Raw genomic sequence first — 16,481 nt, forward strand, 5'->3', positions numbered from 1 at the left:
CGTCCATGGGATTCTCCAGGCAAGAGTACCGGAGTGGGGTGCCATTGCCTTTTCCGAAATTCCATGCTAGGAGCACTCATTTAAGGAGCAAGCAGATGCAGAAGCGCATGTACAGAATAAACCCATTAAATACACACATATGCGTATAAATGGGCTTCCCTGGTAGCTCAGCTGGTAAAGAATCTGCCTGCAATGCAGGAGACCCTGGTTCGGGAAGATCCCCTGGAGGAGGTTACCCACTCCAGTATTCTTGGACTTCCCCGGTGGCTCAGATGGTAAAGTATCCACCGGCAATGCGGGAAACATGGGTTCATTCCCTGGGTCGGGAAGATCCCCTGGAGGAGGGCATAGCAACCCACTCCAGTATTCTTGCCTGGAGGATTCCATGGACAGAAGAGTCTCGTGGGCTGCAGTCCATGGGCTCACAAAGAGTCAGACATGACTGAGCACGCATGCATACATGCATATATATGGATTATATTTCTTTCTGTAATCTTCTAAGTGTTCAATAATGCATAAGGATTCCTTGAGAATTAAAACTAAATTTGTGATGAGGAAACATCAGACAAGGCTGAATGGAGCGACCTGGTACACAATAATTGATCAGTATTCTTCAAAATACTCAAGACGAAGATGGTGGGAACTGGCCCAGGTTAAAGTAGAGCAGGGACTTCCCTGGTGGTCCGCTGGTTAAGACTTCACCCTCCAATGCAGGGGGTGCAGGTGTGATCCCAGGGAGACTGATTCCACGTGACTCGTGGCCAAAGAGCCAAAACATGAACAGAAGCAATATTGTAACAAATTCAATAAAGACTTTAAAAATGCTCCACACCAAAAAAAAAAAAATCTTAAAAAAAAAGTATTGAAATGGTCAAGTACACATGGCTATGTTTAAAAAACGATAACCACAAGGACCTATTGTGTAGCACACGCAACTCTGCCCAGCGTTCTATGGCAGCCTGGGTGGCAAGGGGGCTTGGGGGAGAATGGATCCACGTATGTGTAGGTCTGAGCCCCTTACAGCTTGTATATGGCTATACCCCAATACAAAATAAAAAAAATTTTTTTTAATGAAATGTAATCAGAAAATCAAGTTAAAATTAAATCTACTTAATAAAAATAAAAGAGTAGATGGAGGAATTATGGCCACCAAATGCCACTCGGAATTCTGAGCTGGATCCTGGATCAGGAAGAAGACATTTGTGGGGAGTTCAGGACAATCTGAACAACTGATAGTCTGATGTTGATGCTAATCCCCTGATTTTGACAGTTGGCTGTGTAAGACGAGGCCCTGAAGGGAAGCTAAGTAGGGAGTACCTGGGAGCACTCTACTATTATTGCCAGCATTGCTATAAATCTAAAATTATTTTTTAAAAAATGAATGAAATGCAATCAGTGACAGTACCCCCCCCCCCCCAAGATACCTAAAGCCCTAGAGCCCAGCACTTTTCTCTCCCCAGAAATTCCATCTTCAGGGGCCCAGTATGGGGCCTGACCAGATGGCCCTGCATTCCCTACTCTGGAAATCCCATCCCTCCAGCCTTCTGCCACTGGCCTCTCCTGGAGTCCGGGCCCTTCCCCCTCCTGCCTCCCAACCTGGAGATTCAGCCTGTCCTTTGAGGTCTAACTGCAAAGTTTCCTCCCAGGGGATAGGCCGGGACTCCTCCTTGACTTGAGAAGGTTGGACGGCCTCTTCTTACTTGTACCCGGCCCAGCACAGCGGCCACCCACCAAGCATCGACTGACTATATCGTGGAAGCACTCATGGGCCTTCCTAGGCAGATGGGGAACCTGCAGGGTAGTGGTCCTGTCACCAGTGGCTGGTGTGACTGACACGGAACACATGCTCCAAAGAAGTCGGGGAACCCACCCCCACCGTGGCCATTCTTGTGGTTGTTCCAAGGTGAGGGGCACACCCGGTCCAGAGAACTCTCGGGAGCACAAAGATGCATTAGTCCGGTAGGACGCCCTCCCTTGTACACCCAGGCCTGCCAGAAACCTATTCTTGGCTGGGGTTTCAGCTGGAGCCACCCAAATGCCAGACCCACCCTGCCTGGCTTCCCTTTCTTATTGCCACCAATGGGCATCCTTTAGCCAGTGTATGTCAAAAGGTGCTCAGTCAGGCTGGCCTTCCGGGCAGACGACAGGATGAGAGGACCTTCCCGCCCAGCTGGAGGCTGGAACCACTCTTTGCCCTTTCCTCCCTGCCTAAGGCCAGTGCTGCCAATTCAGAGCAGCACCACACAGGTATGGAGAGAGTAACACGGCAACATACATTGAAACATACATTACCATATGTAAAATAGATAGCCAATGGGAACTCAAGTCAGTAGCAACCTGCGGGGTAGGATGCGGAGGCAGGTGGGAAGATGTTCAGGTGAGGGGGGACGTGGGTAAACCTGTGGCTGATTCATGATGATGTTTGGTAGAAACCGACCCAACATTGTAAAGCAATTATTCTTAAATTTAAAGAAAGAAAGAAAATACCTCCCACAAGCTAGACGTTTCAGAAGGTGTTCAAAGACTGAAATAAACTCTGCCCTAAATCGCTCACCAGGCCTGTGTCCCCGTCAGTGAAAAGGACGTGGTGACAACCGGCTCAGAGTGGACTCAGGTTCTGATGAACATGCTGCACTCTGCAGGCGTGGGGCCAGGTCGGCCATAGAGACCCGGAAAGGAAGGCAGTGAGAGGTCCAGAGAGCACCCAGGGTGTCTCACTGCTTTATGGCCCATGTTGTCATGAGCAACCTCCCCTGGGGAGTCCACGCAAGCCAAAGTTCAGTGTCAATTAGGAAAATACTGGAAGGGTTACTCTCGGCAGGAAAGACAGAGTGCTCCTCCCTGTTTTGAACTTTTAGAAAGTACAGAAGGCAAGTAGTTGGAGGAAATAAACCACAAAATAGAAGTCCATTCCTAACATCTTCTTGAGGATCCAGGACGCTTTAGCGATTCCTCCAGGCCTCCGATCACCAGGTGGCCTGCCCACTACCCGAGCTGGTTTCGTTTTGGGAGGAGGAGACCCACTCACTCTGCAGAAGCCCAGAGGCGCTCTGGGAGGGACTAGGGGACCCCAGGCCCTGAGCTCCACAGGAGACCAGAGGCCACGGCAGCTCTGGACCCAGTGCTCCTTCCCCAGGGGCCTGCTTCCAGCTCCAGGCCAGCCCCTCCTTGCTCCCTCCCACCCCTCACCCGGCCACACTTTGTGCAGGTAGCCCCCGTGGCCACACTTACCAGCTCGGGCAAGAAGAAGGCGTAGGGGATGGTGAGAAACAGCGAGACCCCGGAGGGCACGTCGGGGGGGGCATGGCTGGTGGCGGGCGGGTCCCGGGAGGCCATGCTTTCACCCTCTGCCTGGCGCCCTGGCTTGGCAGCCCGTGCCCGCAGCCCTTCAAATATCACCTCCTGCCCGACACACCCATCAGACGTCGCCTGGAAGGGAAAAAAAAAAAAAAAGTTCCAGCCAAGCAGGTCCTTCCACTGGCTGCGGCCAAGAGAATCCTCACTGAAATGCGGTTTGTGCATCAGACGGGCCTTCCACCAGCTGTGGCAGAGCCGCTCAGGAAGGCGAGCAGGAGCCTCTTCCTAGACTTTTTCCTCCAAGGAAGTTCTGAATCCCAGGCATGCTATTCCAGGGGAGGCCAGCCGCAGTAGCTGCTTCCACCTGGTGCCCAGGACAGGCTGAGCTGCCCGCTGTGACAAGGACCGTTTACTGAGGACCTACTGTGCGCTGTGCTCAGCCGCTCAGTCGTGTCCGACTCTGCAACCCCACGGAGTCTAGCCTGCCAGGCTTTTCTGTCCAGGGAACTTCCCAGGCAAGTATACTGGAGTGGGTTACCATGCCCTCCTCCAGGAGATGTTCCCAACCCAGGGATCGAACCAGGTCTCCCGCACTGTAGGCAGACTCTTTATTGTCTGAGCCACCAGGGAAGCCCTGAGGACCTCCCAGGAACCACGAAAACTTCAGACACCTCTGGGACTCCCTATAGCCCGACTCGTGGCTGCTTTGCTTCTTTTCCAAGCAAGGAGGCCCAGACTCTGCCCTGTCAGGTCAAGGTCACAGCTTGCTCTGCTTGTCCCTGCTCATCCTTGAGGACCCCACGCCGGTCCAACTCCTGCCCGGCCCCGGCAATGTGGTGCTTCCTTCTCTGTCTGGACTCTTTGGCACCGTCCGTCTCTCCTAGTTTTCTCACCCAGCAGATGGAGGCCTCCGTCTGTGGGATGAATCTACCCCAGTGGGCACCAGAGCCCTCCTCCCCTCCCTGCCCTGGACCCCCCACCGAGCCAGTGCCTGGGAGCCAGGCTTGGAACCAGGCCCGTTCCTTCCTGTCTCTTGCCTGCCTGCCTGCCTCCAGGGCTGTGACCCAGCGGCCAAGAGGCTCCTTCCCCACTAAAGACAGGGCCTGGAGATGTGGGCCCTTCGCCTGTCTGCCTTCCACTCGGCCACCCTGGAGAGTGGCCTAGCGCCCCAGAGTCCGACGGGGACACTCAGGGTTGGGGTGGGAGGCTCCTTCCCACTGGAGTGGAGGGCATGTGAGAGGGCCACCCTGCGTGCTGGAGTCAGGAGGCGTCCACCACGAAAGGCTAGTTCCTGAGCAAGGACAGTGCCTGCTGGGGCCTGCCTCCCCCCACCTCCCCTGGTGGGGGAGAGCTGGGAAAGAGCCAGGGAACAGGGGGGATGGACGAGTGAGCCCACAGCAAAGGCACTGCAAAGGCAGGCAAAGTGTTCGTGGAGCAAACGTCGAATCAGTCTGGCTGTGCCCTCCTCCAGGCCTGCGGGGATCTGGCAGGGGAGTGAGGCCCTGATCCCACCGGCCTTGCAGCCCCAGCTCGTCTGCAGGACGGATGCAGCGTGCAGGTGCTGCCTAGGACTCCCACCTCTTGCCACCTCTCCCGACTGCTGTAATGCACCGTGGCCACTGTCCTCGGCTATAGGATACCTTGTACTTGGCCACTGACAGCGCAGCATTCATGGGAACAGCTCAGGGAAGGCAAGAAGGATAAGAATCTTTCTTCGGCTCATTTCTCATCTGCAAAGTGAAGCTAATACCTAAGGTTGGAGCTCCTGAGAGCTTGACAGAGCCTGAGCCACTTCTACCTTCAGAGACATTTCGTATGTTAAGAAGTGAAGATGTGCCAATGCAAAGTTGTGAAAAAAAAAAAGGCATATTTAAAATATTCTGTAGTGCTTTCCTGGTGGCTCAGTGGTAAAGAATCTGCCTGCCAATGCGGGAGACGCAGGTTAGATCCTGGGGTTGGGAAGATTCCCTGGAGAAGGAAATGGCAACCCACTCCAGTATTCTGGCCTGGAGAATCCCCATGGACAGAGAGGAACCTGGCAGGCTACAGTCCCTGTGGTTTCAAAGAATTGAACACGACTTAATGACTAAACCACCACCCACAAACATTTTGTATTTAGCCAAGTCATGTTTTATTATATGCAACAAAGTATGGCATGCTCACTGGGATTATATGTATTAGATGTATATGTTGAAAATCACATCAGATAATGTTATGATTTTTGCTTTCAACCATCATACATATTGTAAGAGAAAAAAATTATTGTGTTTACCTAGATATTTACCCGGAGAAGGCAATGGCACCCCACTCCAGTACTCTTGCCTGGAAAATCCCATGGACAGAGGAGCCTGGTGGGCTGCAGTCCATGGGGTGGCAAAGAGTTGGACACGACTGAGCGACTTCACTTTCACTTTTCACTTTCATGCACTGGAGAAGGAAATGGCAACCCACTCGAGTGTTCATGCCTGGAGAATCCCAGGGACAGGGGAGCCTGGTGGGCTGCCGTCTATGGGGTCGCACAGAGTGGGACACGACTGAAGCGACTTAGCAGCAGCAGCAGATATTTACCATTTCTGCTGCTATTCCTTCATTCCAGATGCTCCAAGCCCTTCTGCCCAAAGAACTTTCTTTATTAATAGCATTTCTTTCAGAGCAAGTCTGTTGACAATAAATTCCCTTAGTCTTCCTTCATCTGAAAATGCCTTTATTCCATCTTTGTTCCTAAACAGTATTATTGTAGAATATGGAATTCTGGGGTGCCAGATTTAGGTTTTCTTTCGGCACTTAAAGAATGTTGTACCACCTTCTGACTTCTGGTTTCTGATGCCAAATTCTCAGTAATTCAAACTGTTGTTCCCTATATTGAAAGCACTGTTTTCCTTTGGTTGCTTTCAAGACTGTTTTTCCTACCGAGACTCTCGTGATGAGAATATTAGACCTTTTGGAATTGTCCCACAGATACTTAAAGATCTGTTTATTTTTTTCAATCTATTTCCTTTCTTTTGTTCAATTGGACAGTTTGTATTGATCTATCTATACTGATTTATATTGATCTATTGAACTATTAGTTTATTGAATTTTTTTAATCATCTCTACTCTGTTGTTGAGCCCATCCAAACTGATTTTTTCACTTTGGTTTTTTTTTTTATTTCTAAAACTTCAGTTTGGTTCTTTTTGTATCGAATGTTTCTCCAATGAGACTGTCCATCCATCTATTCATTTTGAGGGTTTTGCTCTGACTTCTTGGCGCACGATTCTCAGTAGCTACTTCAGTGTCTCAACTTGACTGCGTCATCTCAGAGCTGTTGTCTCTTACTTTTCGTTGCTTCCCTTTGAAAGATATTGAGATTTTCCTAGGTCTTCAAATATCAAGTCACTGTGGATTGTATCCTGGAAAATTCGAGTATTACGTTATGGGATTACGGGTCTTCTTTAAATCCTATAGGAAATGTTGGGACCTCCCTGGTGGTCCAGTGCTTAAGAATCCACCTGCCAATGCAGGGGACATGGGTTTGGTCCCTGGAATGGGAAGATCCCACATGCCACAGGGTGGCTAAGTTCATGCGCCACAACTGCTGAGCCCGCGTTCCCCAATGAGAAAAGACGCCAGAATGAGCAGCTCTCACACTGCAGCTAGAGAGCAGCCCCCACTCGCCTCAACTAGACAAAGCCCGTGCGCATCGATGTAGACCCAGTGCGGCCAAAGAGTAATTAATTTTAAATATATTGTTTTGTTTGTTTTAGCAGCAACGGGCCTGATTAGATGCAGGCTGCAAGTTCCTGCCTCCCTTCTCTGGTATGAAATCTGAGCAATGTCAGTTTCTCTTTTAAAGTTGTGCAGCACTTTTCAGATCTGTTCACTGTGTGTGCTAGTCTTGGGCCTGGGGTCAGTCTGGGACTGTGCTGCTCAGTTATAAAGTCCTCTGGTGCGTTGTTCAGGGGCAGCTATGCTTCCCTGGTTGCTCAGCTGGTAAAGAATTTGCCTGCAATGCAGGCCAAAAAGCAATAAGATTTATTTATACAGAGAGAAACCGAGAGTGGGAGAAAGAGGGATTTGCCATCACGCTATTAAGACCACGGTCCCTTTGGTCAGAGAGAAGGGCTCTCCTCCTCAAAGTTTAGACACCTATCTGGCTGCCCCTGCCCAACAGTCACTAGATTGCCTAGGGTTGAGGGCAGGAGAAAACGGGGGGAAAATACAAATAAACAGAGGTTTTCTGTACTCTGACCAGTGGTGGTGGTGGTGGTGGTGGTTTAGTGGCCAAGTCATGTCTGACTCTTTGTGACCCCACGGCTTCTCTGCCCATGGGATTTCCCAGGCAAGAATACTGGAGTGGGTTTCCATTTCCTTCTCCAGGGGATCTTCCTGACAGAGGGATAGAACCTGGCTCTCTTGCATCGCAAGCAGATTCTTCACCGATGAGCCACCAGGGAAGCCCCCATCTGACCAGCACAGGCTCTCTTTCCCAGTCCTCAGCCCAGAACTGGAGCACTTTTTTGAAGATGTGTTTTCTCTGTATCCCACCCACATTCTGGACTTCATATTGCTCTGAGCCCAGGCCTGGAGATACTAGAGGGGGAAAAAAAGGGGATACTACCCACCACTAGTTTGGTAGTATTTGGAGTTCTTTTTTCTTTCCCAAATCTTCCCACTTCTACTTATTTTCAGAGTCCTCAGAAGGCTGTTCCACGCAGTGTGTCCAGGAATTCTGTCGCATTCAGTGGGAAGAAAACATTGAAATACTCATCTTTATTTGACCAGAACCCAAACTCCACTAACCTGTTTTGATTCTCTGCATAGCACTTACTCAAAATTTTTTCAAAATTTATGTTTCTATGTATTTGGCTGCATTGTTGCAGCAGGGAGAATCTAGTCCCCTGATCAAGGATAGAACCCAAGCCACCTGCATTGGGAGCTCGGAGTCTTAGCCCCTGGACAACCAGGGAAGTCCCACTCCCTCGTATTTTTGTTTATTGATTCATTTGCCTATTGCTTATCTCCCAACCTGCCCCTTCCTAAGATGTTAGCTTCAGAGAAGTCATGACTTTATTCATATTGAATATTTCTGGGCACAAAGTAAGCACTCAATAAAAGCTTTCAAATGACTGACCCTACCCTCTTGGTCAGAAAGACTTTTAACTACTGCTTCTCTCTCTTTTTTTTTTTTTGTCTCTTCTTCCTTAAACTGTCTCCTTGTGAGTAAGTTACCTTATACATTTTTCAGAAAAGATTTATTGGTTGCCCAACAGATAAGGGGCAGGTCAGGAGAAAGCCAGAGATGCTTGGGGAAAGAACAGACACTGCACCCATCCCTCCTACTACAAATGTTAGAATAATCCAGGCCAACTGGTTTTGACAACCAAGGAGACTTATTGCCTTGGGTAGGCGAGAAGTTGAGGAAGTGTTGGCTTCAGGTGAGGCTTGATCCAGCAGCTAAACAACGCTACAATGGACCCAGATCTCCTCTGTTTGTCGACCCTGCCTGTTGCTGTCATACCGGTGGCTTTCTTCTTGACCTCACTCGGCGCACCTCCCATGAGCACAGCTCTAGGCTCTGGATTTCTGGAAGTGACATTGCTGCAGGGACACTCATGTCCCGCAGGCTCTGGCCTGTTCACTCAGACACAGTTGCATTGCAATTACTCTCTCAACCAGTCAAGGTCACTTCAACCTTCCAACGAGGGAGTTAGAATACACATGCCCAAAGGATCAGGCTTGCGAGGAGGCTGTGGTTACTGCTGTCTGGGGCCATCTGGTTCCCAGTGCCCTTTTGGTCTGGGCAGGCACAGAATTCTTCAAGGTCAGAGGGCAGCTGGCAGGAAGAGGACAGACTCATGGGACAATTTTGGGGTCATCCAGAGAGCCCTGCCCGGTGAAGAGCTCAGAAAGCCTTGAGTCCTTTTTGTTATCACCCCAAGTGGCCTCTTCAAAAGGACAAAGGTCTGCAAAGTTAATCTTCGTTGGCAAAGTCAGGCGCAAATGAGATTAAGGTTCAGCCTGTCTCCAGAGCATGAGAAATGGACTGCACGTTAGCCGTGTTTCCAAAGTCCCGAGTTCAAACTGTCTCCCCCCGTGATTTCTGATCCCCACCTCGCACACTGTCTGCACCCCGACACGCTCTCATTCAGTGTCGGCCACTGAGGCGTAAAATCCTGCGCTTCCGTTCTCCTACCCGACACAGCACAGCCCTTCACTCACAGTTCATTTATCACTTCTCCCACTCCTCCCTGCCCAAATCTGAACGATTACTCAATTACTGCCTCCAAATGTCAGAATTTCAGAGGATGAGATGTCTGGATGGGATCGCCAACTCAACGGACATGAGTCTGAGCAAACTCAGGGAGCGAGTGAAGGACGGGGAAGCCTGATGCGCTGCTGCAGCCCATGGGGTGGCAGAGTCAGGTACGACTTAGTGACTAAACAGCAATAATCAGAGAATTTCAGCCAGCAGGTCTGGCTCCTGTTATTAAATCCATGTATTCCTGAATTTCAGACAGCGAATGGTGGGAGTTCAGAGAGTGAGGGTTTCATTCAAACTGAGCAGACGATGGTCCCCAACATGGGATGGTGGTGTTTGGAGAGCGAGGCTGCAGCTTAGAAGGATCACCTATGCTGACCCTTACTTAGCGCCTGTCACAGGGCTCTTAACACCCCGGCTACAAGACTGCTGGGATTTTAATGTGTCAGCGACAACAGAAAGACACAGCGGGAGGCTCTCTGGCAGCCTGTGTCCTTCTTCACTTCTCATGCACGATCACTTCCACATTGTGCATAGTCAAGTCAGGACAGGGATCCCATTGGGAGCTGCTCCCACCACGTCGTCAGAGCCAAATGCTGGGCCTGGAGGGTAGTGTGTGCTGAGTCATTTCAGTCGTGTCCGACTCTCTGCAACCCATGCACTGCAGACCCCCAGGCTCCTCTGTCCATGGGATTCTCCAGGCAAGAATACTGGAGTGGGTTGCTAGTCTCTTCTCTAGGGGATCTTCCAGGCCCGTGGATTGAACCCAGGTCTCCTGCACTGCAGGCAGCTAGTAGCCGCTCAGCAAACACGGAGTGAATGAATGACTATACAAATGAACAAACGGCCGATTGTAAACCTCAGACACGAGGTGTCTTGAGCCAGGAGGCTTCTGCCGCTGATTCTCGGCTTTGAAGAAACAGAACACAAAGCAGCCAGGTGACAGCCAGCTCTAGTCACCTCCACGCCCCGAATAAACCTCCCGACTTGGAGCGCTTCATGCCAGAGGAAGTGAGCGAGTCCACGGTGAAGGATGTCCCGTAGCACTGTGAACTGACAAAGCCCTGGGCTGGCAGCTGACACCTCCAGCGCCCACCCGGTTCCCTTGGGGTTACCCAGATGCTGACTGCCTTAGCCAGTCAAACCTGCTCCGTTTGTATGTGGTGTCACGTGTTTCAACCAGCCCCTGGTGAGCTGTCCTGGCCTCAATCTTGGACCATAAAACCCACTGGGACTGAGGTGGTACCTGCTCTGAGATGCCCCGCCCATCACCGTGCAGCCCAGGCGAGGGAACTGAAGTTATTTCCCAGCACCTCCAGCAGACCCGCTGGGCGTGACGCTCCATCTGTCACCTGAGGCTGGAGGTGGGGGCGGTGGGTCGCATCGTCTACAGTTTAAGTAAGCCCTGCTCCCCACAGCGGTTCTGATGCGGGGACTTGGCTCACAGGGCACCCTGCTCTGGGTGTCCCTCCACCGTCCCCCCACCTGGGTTCACAGCTGAGTCGCTGTGTTGCCGAGTCACACTCCTGGACACAACCCCCCGCCCCAGGACTCGTTTCCAGGATGTTTTTGGCTCCTTGACAACCTCTTCCTGTTTTGGAAGCTAAAAAGTGGCACTGGAAAGCCAGAGCGGTTTCATTGTTTTGTTCTCTTTTTTTAAGAATCCTCCGCCGACTGTGCGAGAACCTCAGCCTCTCGCTGGCACAGCCGCCCTCTCCCCTGCGGAACCGGCACCTCCGCGCAGGCTGACCGCCCCTGAGTCTCGCTTCTGGGCCCAAGCCTTCCTGAAACTGTTTGCTCTCCTCTGTTTTTCTTATGTGTCAGAAACACTAAAGTTGGCTACATTCGTCAGTCATGACACATTTCAAATGAACACAGAAGACGGCCTGTGAAAACACCCTCTAAAGAAAGCTCCCTCTCTCTACGCTGTGCATTCATTGAAAGGAATTCACCGGCCATCATTCTTTCATAAAACGCCCCACCTTTGACTGGATGCTAAGAATAACCTAAATGATTAGAAAGATGAAAATGTGGCCATTAGGAATGAAAGATTCTATAGAAAAATGACCTTCACGGTGGGGAGTGATGGGGTTTCATGTTCTTGCATATAATACAACAGGGGCCGAAGCTGAGACTACCGACAGGATGGGAAAACTCTGTACACCGCCTCCATTTGCAAAGGTGGGAGCCCCTTCTTGTCAGAGGAGCTGGGGAGGGTCATAGTCTCAGAGCGGGGCAGGCATAGCCTAGGGAGCTGGAGAGGCAGCTCCTTATGTTAGACAGCTGAGTGGTGCCTGGACACGCTGCTGCCCACACACCACCGAGGGTGGGGTTGGGGGGTGGAGACATAGTGAAATCTCTTTTCCAAGGCCACATTCTCATGACATCTGTGCCCCTTTCACACGTGAACATCTGAGATGAAGGCCCAGATTGTTTCTCTTAAGGGTTTAGCAGAAGGAAATCACTGCAGATGGTGACTGCAGCCATGAAATTAAAAGACCCTTGCTCCCGGCAGAAAAGCTTTGACCAATCTAGACAGCATATTAAAAAGCAGAGACATTAGTTTCCCGACAGAGGTCCGTCTAGTTGAAGCTACTCATGTATGGATGTGAGAGCTGGACCATAAAGTTGAATTGATGCTTTTGAACTGTGGTGTTGGAGAAGACTCTTGAGAGTCCCTTGGACTGCGAGGAGATCAAACAAGTCAATTGTAAAGGAAATCAACCCTGAATATTCATTGGAAGGACTGATGCTGAAGCTCCAGTACTTTGGCCACCTGATCAGAAGAACTGACTCATTGGAAAAGACCCTGATGCTGGTGAAAGGTTGTTGTTGAATCACGACACTGGGATTCTTGGCCCCGAAGAAGAATTCAGTCCGGGGCAGAGACGAGGTTTGATCGCTCAGAGCTTTTGTATGATAAAGTTTTATTAAAGTTGCATGTAAGAATTAAAGATTTTAAAATTTAAAAAATAAAAAACTAAAATTAAAAAAATAAATAAATAAAGTATAGAGGAGATAGAGAAAGCTTCTGACATAGGCATCAGAAGGGGGCAGAAACAGTACCCCCCTGCTAGTCTTCAGCTGGATGTTATAGAGTCACTAGGTTATCTCTAGGTTTGAGAATAGTCACTAGAAGTCTGTCAATGAAAGAAAGGAATGTCTTAAAACTCAGAATGGCACCAGGCCCCTCACCCATAAGATGCATTTTGGGATAATCTTGGCACCAAATGGTTCATCCTGGGCTATAAAATGATTAGCTTGAACCTTGAAGGAGGGCAGAGCACCATACAAATAGTTTCATTCACATATATTAGGGGAACAATATCTGAGTATAACATACTGGTTTGTCAAGTAGGTTCTGAGCCAAGAGGCGGAACCAACTTGAAGACAGAGTTTGGGGTAAATGCATAGTACGTTTGGAGAAGGCAATGGCACCCCACTCCAGTACTCTTGCCTGGAAAATCCCATGGGCAGAGGACCCTGGTGGGCTGCAGACCGTGGGGTCGCTAAGAGTCAGACACGACTGAGCGACTTCCCTTTCACTTTTCACTTTCATGCATTGGAGAAGGGAATGGCAACCCACTCCAGTGTTCTTGCCTGGAGAATTCTAGGGACAGGGGAGCCTGATGGGCTGCCGTCTACAGGGTCGCACAGAGTCGGACCCGACTGAAGCGACTTAGCAGCAGCAGCAGCAGCATAGTACATTAGCATAGCTTAAGATAAACATTTCCGTAAGAAAAAGGCATTGGTTATCTCTAGGTTTGAGAATAGTTAACTTCAGGTGAAACCAGGTGTCATTATGGCAACACAGAATTTTAAGAGAAACCTCCTTTTAAATTTGTATAGAAAAGGAAAAAATATCGCGTTTTGTTTCCTCCTGCCGCTTAAGAGAGATAAAAATGTCTGACCCTTGCAGGCTATTTCCTCCGTTTGGAGACCCCTTGGCCTTCCTGCCCGTTACCCTCTCGCTGGGAAAGACTGAAGGCAGAAGAAGGGGATGACAGAGGATGAGACGGTTGGATGGCATCACCGACTCAATGGACTTGGGTTTAGGTAGACTCCAGCAGTTGGTGATGGACAGGGAGGCCTGGCATGCTGCAGTCCACGGGGTCACAAAGAGTCGGACATGACTGAGCGACTAAACTGAAGTGAGATGCAGCCCAGGAGTTTTGTAATACAATGGGGCTCTAAAAGTAACCTCTTCCTAGGACACTGCCCTGGTGGTTCAGTGGTTAAGACCGATGCAGGCGACCTGAGTTCGATCCCTGACCAGGGAACTAAGGTCTCACACGCTGCGTGGTGCAGCCAAATAAAATAAAATAAGTAAATGCTTCCTTTAAGGCAGTACGTTTCAAGACAAGTTCCTCAGTCAGCACTCTGATAATTTAGATTAAACTCTAATTTGATTGTATTTTTCTTCCAACAGACTTCTCATGTTATATTTCACGTACAATTTTTAAATGTCTCCACTGAGCAGGGGAACGTCTTCTGTTGTAGAAAGTTATACTTGACGTCTCTATGCAGTGTATTAGCTGTGCCTTCATTTTATAACATGCATTTTATTAGCAAAAATCACACGTGCGTGCATGCTCAGTCACTTCTACTGTGTCCAACTCTTTGCAACTCCATGGACTGCAGCCTTCCAGGCTCCTCTGTCCATGGGATTCTTCAAGCAAGAATACTGGAGTGAGTTGCCATGCCCTCCTCCGGGGGATCGTCCCAATTCAGGGGTCAAACCCACATCTCCTGGATTCTGACCTTAGGCAAATTACCAAATCTGCTTGGCCTGTCTCTTCAGCAGCAGTACTGATAACACTGGAAACCCAGCACTGGCCCCCTATAGCACTTGTGAGCGGTAACCTCGTAAAAGAGGACGCCCACAGGAGGCACCCAACAAATGCCAGCTGTACTGTTATCATTAACATGAAAGGCTTGGCAACAAAATCTTTGTTCTTCGACACAGAGGTAAGTCAACACACTGTCCAAAGCCTGAAAGTGTTTTTGTTTGTTTGTTCTTTAATGAGCACTAATTATACGAACTTGAAAAAGGAAACCTGGATTTTGTTTTTATATCTAATTAGAATAAACCTGGGCTTCCCAGGTGGCTCAGGGGTGAAGAATCCGCCTGCCAATGCAGGAGATTCGGGTTTGATCCCTGGGTGGGGAAGATCCCCTGGAGGAGGAAATGGCAACCTACTCCAGTATTCTTGCCTGAAAAATATCGTGAACAGAGGTGCCTGGTGGGTTACAGACCAGAGGGTTGGAAAAGAGTCGGACATGCCTGAGCCACTGAGCAAAAGAAAGCACGTTCAAATGTTAGACTCAAGTGAGTGATCAATGACACAGCTTTTTCAAACAGATTATCCTGATTTCCTCTTCATTTTATAACATGCATTTTATTAGCAAAAATCACACGTGCGTGCATGCTCAGTCACTTCTACTGTGTCCAACTCTTTGCAACTCCATGGACTGCAGCCTTCCAGGCTCCTCTGTCCATGGGATTCTTCAAGCAAGAATACTGGAGTGAGTTGCCATGCCCTCCTCCGGGGGATCGTCCCAATTCAGGGGTCAAACCCACATCTCCTGCATTGCAGGTGGATTCTTTATCACTGAGCCACCAGGGAATCCCCATTCTGGATTCTAGACACTTATCAGATACATTATTTGTAAATATCTTCTCCTATTCTGTGGATTATATTTTCGCTTTCTTGAATAATCATAAATTTGACTTTTGATAAAATCTTGCTTTCATACAGATGTAGAGATGGAGTCAACTTAGATGTTAGTTAGTGTAACATATAGAAGGCTTCCCTGCTGGCTCAGGGGTAAAGAACCCGCCCGCCAATGCAGGAGATGCAGGTTCAATCCCTGGGTCAGGACGATCGCCTGGAGAAGGGAATGGCAACCCACTCCAGTGTTCTTGCCTGGGAAATTTCATGGACAGAGGAGCCTGGTAGGTTACAGTCTTTCAGTTCAGTTCAGTCACTCAGTCGTGTCCAACTCTTTGTGACCCCATGAATCGCAGCACACCAGGCCTCCCTGTCCATCACCAACTCCCAGAGTTCACTCAAACTCATGTGCATCAAGTTGGTGATGCCATCCAGCCATCACATCCTCTGTTGTCCCCTTCTCCTCCTGCCCCCAATCCCTCCCAGCATCAGGGTCTTTTCCAATGAGTCAACTCTTCACATGAGGTGGCCAAAGTACTCGAGTTTCAGTCCGTGGGGTCACAAAAAGTCAGACATGACTTAGTGAGTAAATAACAACAAATTACATAAAGAACGGATGGACAACAGGTCCTACAATATAGCACAAGGAACTATATCCAATATCCTATGATAAACTGTAAGGGGAAAGAATATTAAAAGAGGATGTATATACGTATGTGTAACTGAGTCACTTTGCTCTACAGAAGAAATTAAGACAACATTGAAATCAATTGTACTTCCATGAAAAAAAAAGAAACAGACACAGAACAAACGTGTTACCAGTGGGGAGAGGAAAACAGGGGCAGGAAAGACAGGGGTAGGCGATTAAGAGATAAAGCTGTTAAGTATGCAATAAACAGTGCGAGGATATATTGTGCAACACAGGGAGTATAGCCAGTATTTTATAGAGCTTTAAAGAGAACATAATTTTTAAAAATTGTTCATCACTGTGTTGTACACCTGAAACTTTCATATTTCACATCAACCACGTTGCTGTTGTTCCGCCACTAAGTTGTGCTTGACACTTCACGACCCCACGGATGGCAGCATGCCAGGCTTCCCTGTCCTTCACTGTCTCCCAGAGTTTGCTCAGACTCATGTCCATTCAGTCAGTGATGCTACCTAACCATCCCATCCTCAATATAGTATACTCAACTATACTCAATTTTAAAAGAAAAGTAGCAGTTGTTTTTTGAAAAAAAAAAAAAAAAATTCTCTTTAAACTTAAACAACA

At 49.0% G+C, this 16,481-nt stretch overlaps 1 protein-coding gene across 4 annotated transcripts in view; it reads right to left on the reverse strand.

Annotated features, from left to right (window-relative positions):
• Positions 1-4,432, reverse strand: part of LOC138435685 (MAL-like protein) — a 33,817-nt gene extending 29,385 nt beyond the window's left edge. Inside the window, exons 1-2 of one of the 4 annotated variants that reach the window (XM_069580615.1) lie at positions 4,191-4,432; positions 3,232-3,429 (exon numbers count right to left, since the gene is read on the reverse strand). In XM_069580615.1, coding sequence (XP_069436716.1) covers positions 3,232-3,336 — 105 coding nt within the window. In that variant the 5' untranslated portion in view covers positions 3,337-3,429; positions 4,191-4,432. Of the gene's footprint in view, positions 1-3,231; positions 3,599-3,721 lie in introns of those variants that run through there. The other 3 variants (XM_069580616.1, XM_069580617.1, XM_069580614.1) reach the window with 3 other exon arrangements.
• Positions 4,433-16,481: the final 12,049 nt, after the last annotated feature.

This window comes from Ovis canadensis, chromosome 3 (genome assembly GCF_042477335.2).
Source record: "Ovis canadensis isolate MfBH-ARS-UI-01 breed Bighorn chromosome 3, ARS-UI_OviCan_v2, whole genome shotgun sequence".
In the NCBI taxonomy this organism is placed as follows: domain Eukaryota; kingdom Metazoa; phylum Chordata; class Mammalia; order Artiodactyla; family Bovidae; genus Ovis; species Ovis canadensis.